The following is a 4,483-nucleotide window of genomic DNA, read 5'->3' on the forward strand; positions in this document are numbered from 1 at the left end:
TCCATAAATTGTTAAAATTAAGGGATCAAAATTGCAATTAAGCTAAAATGTTTCCTAGCCATCATTGTGGAGCAAAATTCCTTCTTTTGCTTTCTAAGTCCATAACTTCATTTTGGGGCACATGTGGATTTGCTTCTTTGCGTTTTTAATTTATCTTATACAAATAAGCTAATTTAACATGTGCCCCAAGGGCACATGTTAAGGAATTTAAATAGAAATAATGATCTTAAAAGCTGTGCATTCAACCTTATTCAATTTTTCAACATCAAAATTTTGATCTTTTCGATAAAAAACTTCTAATTTTGGATTCCTTAACTTGTGCTCTAAGGGCACAACATAACAAGACCCATACAAATATTAAACTTGTCAGTCATAATATCCAACATCAGGAGTAACCATCACAAAAATAAACATAAATAACAATGCAAAAGCTTTAAAGAGATTATATTTGGTGTCATCATCTGGCTCTTGTATTGGCGCTGGTGCTGGCCCTAGCAATGGAGAATTTGGAGTATAACTTGGTAGTGCCTTTGAACTTTCACTTTTTGTAGCCAGATTGGAAACCGAATTCTCTAAAGCAATTGGTCTAGGAGCATCAACTACAATATCACATGATAAACATCAATTCAGACTAATTACATATAGAATACAACAATTCATTATTTCTTAGGCTCTATTTGGATTGATGGAACATAACAAAGCGGAGCAGAAATGAACATAACAGAATGGAGTGGAACGGAATGGAATATAGTCCATTCCATTGTTTACATATTTTATGATGGAGGGGTAAAAATTTGCCGTTACATTGATTGGATTGTCGACGGAATGGAATGAATTATAACTTTCTGCTTCAATTTAACCCTTCTTCAAAAATACCATTATATAAAATTAAAGCATATATCTTCCATAATATAATATTTATTGGTTACTAACATAATATAATACGATATGATGAAACAGAAAAAGCAAATGAACAATGATTATTAAATTATTAATAATAGGTGTTAAAAAGTGCAGCAAGCTATTTTCATTGAAACAAAAATGCCGCTAGTTAGTAATAATCACTACCAGAACTGTTTGTGTTTTTATATGAAGATGATCAATTTTATAATAATGAACCCCCGTCGTGCGTGTATCGTAGAAAATCAGAACTGTTTGTAATTTTAAAAATAAATTAATTGAGGATTCCATCACTTTCCGCTCAAATTGGAAGGTAAACAAAACGAGAGTAAGTGATAGAATGTGATGGTATAAATGTCATTAGTTCCATTCCATCCCACCCTTTTAATGACAATTCTAACAATGGAATCTTAATTTATTCCACTCCATCCCATTCCATTTCATCACATACCATCAATCCAAACATAGTCTTAGATTCAAAAGAAAATGGGTAGAATAAGATAGAGACATGATAAGATAAAAAATGTGATAGGATAGTGGTAAGATAAACATTTATCATGTCATATGTTTGTTTTTTTCTTTTTGACAATATGTCATATGTTTGTTGTACACATGATAAAAAATATGATAACATTATTTATTACTTTTTAAATTTAAATATGTTGCATTTTTGTTTTGGGTCTTGTTAACGAGTGTCTCCAAAACATTCTTTAAGGATTTTAAAAGAAGTTATTATTTTATACAAAAGTCAAATATTTTGATTTTCTATGCATTGATTACACGTATTTTAAATGTCTTAAAGATTGTCATGCGGACACTCGTTAACAATTCCTTTTTTTCCCTTAAAAAGTTCCCAATTTTGTTTTGTTTTTAACAATGACATGATAAAATATACTATCATATTTAATTCACGAGATTATCCTTGAAACACAATTATATATTTTTTTGAAGGACATGACACTGTTATATATATATATATATATATATATATATATATACATATATATATATATTAAATTAATTTTTAATATTTTATAAATTAACAAAAAGATTGAAAAATTAACTTTGTAATTCAATAACTATGTATAATTTAAAAAAATATCATTAACAGTACTAAATAAACAATTTTATTTGAGTTTTTATGAAAAATTTCAATTTTTCATAAAAAGAAAAAGAGCAGAGTTAATTGAATTGTTATAAAAAGAAAAAGAGCAGTTTTTTTTTTTTTTTTGAAGGAGAAAAAGAGCAGAGTTAACATTTTACATTGACAAGGGAGGGATACTCCACAAACAGCAAGCAATTTGGCTGTGTTTGTGACATCAAATGGCAAATTGTGGATTTCCAACTATTTCCATCTTTGATTCTGTTGAAATCATGATTAGTTTTAAAGTGATTTACATGCTTTCAAGAAAGATGGAATTTCTTAGGAGTTTAGATTTTTGGATCCTTTATAAGACTAATGTTTTCGACTTCTTTTTTAAAGTGATTTCATTCATTGATAGCTAAAAAGCTAGTGATTACACCATGTGTAGAAAACTACCTACTATTGGGGTCAATTACATAATTATTGCAAAAACCTACAATTACGTAACTTAAGCACATGATTTGCTCGTGACTTATGCATCTAACATTTCATGATTAATGTTTTGGGCTGACCCAAGACTCAATTCGATTGGGATCGGTTCCGACCCGAACCCCAATAGCAAGTTACACAATCCGATGGACATGCCCCAAGTCCTATTGGATTATGGTCTAAATCGAGAGTTCCTTACCTCCTAGTCCGGATCTTATGCAGCAGACCACTCTGATTGTCACTCACGTCCCCTTGAGGACAACTATCTAGCTATAGGACTATGAGTTAAAATCATACTTATCCACTATATATACTGTTGCTCAACCCTTGGGGTCAGGTATGATATTTCTTACCTATAATATAGCCACATACTTTCTTGAACTCCTTATTGATTTGGGCGTCGGAGAACATGTAGGTACCCCAAGACCGGGGGAGAAGGACTCGCAGCCAACCAACTAAAGCTCAATTGCTCTTCACAATGGATCTCAGCCAATCAATCATCTCCTAAGGTCCAAATGGATCAACTAATACTAAGTTAATATAGGATACCTTTTTTTCCCACAAGTAGACTATCTCTTAAATAAGTGACTCTAGGAATCAAATTCAGGTTCCTTTCCCCTAATGGAGAGTCGTGCTGCCAACTTTTTCAACAATATGTTGATTGATTTTCTTTTTATGCGATTAATCCAAATATAAGCTAAATATTAACGTTGGCGTGACAACAAATAAAAATACAATTGAAAATGTTCATGTAAGTGACGAGAGATAAATGGTTTTGGTGTCTCACTAAACCTATAAAAGAAAAGCATAATTTACGTACCGAGGGATGGAGCAGTGGTACTAACATGCACTGCATCATGAACATGAAATAACCTTATTAGCATCAAACAATGTAAACATAATTATCAATCAATATATAAAAGAAGGAAAGGTAAAAGAGTGGAGTTAATTATTTACATTGACAGGGGAGGGATACTCCACAAAGAGTAAGCAAGTTGGCTGTGTTTGTGGCATCGAAAGGTAAATTGTGGATTTCCAATTTAATATCACAAATGCAATCGTAAGAAGTAGTTATAATATATTCAATAGCAGAACAACATGAATCATATCGTTGTGAATTACACTCCCCCATCATATCAGTTATAATTGATTTACAATGTATAGTTGAAAACGGCATCAAGGAATTGCATTTGGATATCAGTACAAATAGAAATATTGACAATACAGTGATCAATTTTGCCATCTTGCTACACTCAAACGAACCTGGGATGGGATGGGAAGGGAAGAGAGCAAACCTAAATTGATTTTTTTGGTACCGTAAACCTATTTTAATATGTAAATTTGTTTTTGTAACAATTGTTTCTCTTGTTATAGTTTCCGAAAACTATGCGATCTGAATAATTTATGTTTGCAACAGAAATAATGGAATCCGTATATATCGTTGGAGAAAATAATGGAAAATATCGTTGGAGTAAATAATGGAATATATTTTAAATAATTTTTTTTATATAGATTAAAATTATAAGTATAGATATTTGTGACTTTCAAAAAATGTAACAAACTCAATGAATCATATTTATCTTTTCCAATGACAATAATAATATAAAAAATATAACAAAATTTCTTATTTTTGTTATTGATTTTTTTTGGTGGTTTTTTGTTATTGATTTTAAAACATCAACAATATAGCATCGTCATAGAAATTTTTTGCTATTTCATGAAATTTTGCTTCTTTTAAATATTGATAAGTATGTTTACATCCGTTCCTTTTTAAGTATCATTTGAATGTGAATTTAACGTTTATATTTAAAGTACGATTTGTCAATTACATCATTTGTCAATTACAATGTTATATATTTGGTAAACTAAAGTTTTTTTTTTGACAAAACAAAATGATATTCATTCATTCAAATCGAAAGATTACATCATTCAACACCGCTAAAAACGTAAAGGATGAATCTACGAACAAACTACTCACAACATCCAAGTTAATAGCATATAACGGCATAA

The 4,483-nt window shown here is 30.2% G+C and overlaps 1 protein-coding gene across 1 annotated transcript; it reads right to left on the reverse strand.

Moving 5' to 3' along the window:
* Positions 1 to 304: 304 nt before the first annotated feature.
* On the reverse strand, positions 305 to 3,778 carry LOC146902083 (uncharacterized). Its single transcript, XM_085737374.1, has 3 exons — positions 3,431 to 3,778; positions 3,294 to 3,323; positions 305 to 599 (listed from the first exon to the last, which is right to left on the reverse strand). Exons 1-3 carry the CDS (start codon positions 3,714 to 3,716, stop codon positions 367 to 369), a joined length of 549 nt encoding a protein of 182 aa, XP_085593500.1. The 5' UTR covers positions 3,717 to 3,778; the 3' UTR covers positions 305 to 366.
* Positions 3,779 to 4,483: the final 705 nt, after the last annotated feature.

The sequence above is a fragment of the Medicago sativa genome, chromosome 8, assembly GCF_051527215.1.
Source record: "Medicago sativa cultivar Bolivia chromosome 8, Bolivia_mono, whole genome shotgun sequence".
Taxonomy (NCBI): domain Eukaryota; kingdom Viridiplantae; phylum Streptophyta; class Magnoliopsida; order Fabales; family Fabaceae; genus Medicago; species Medicago sativa.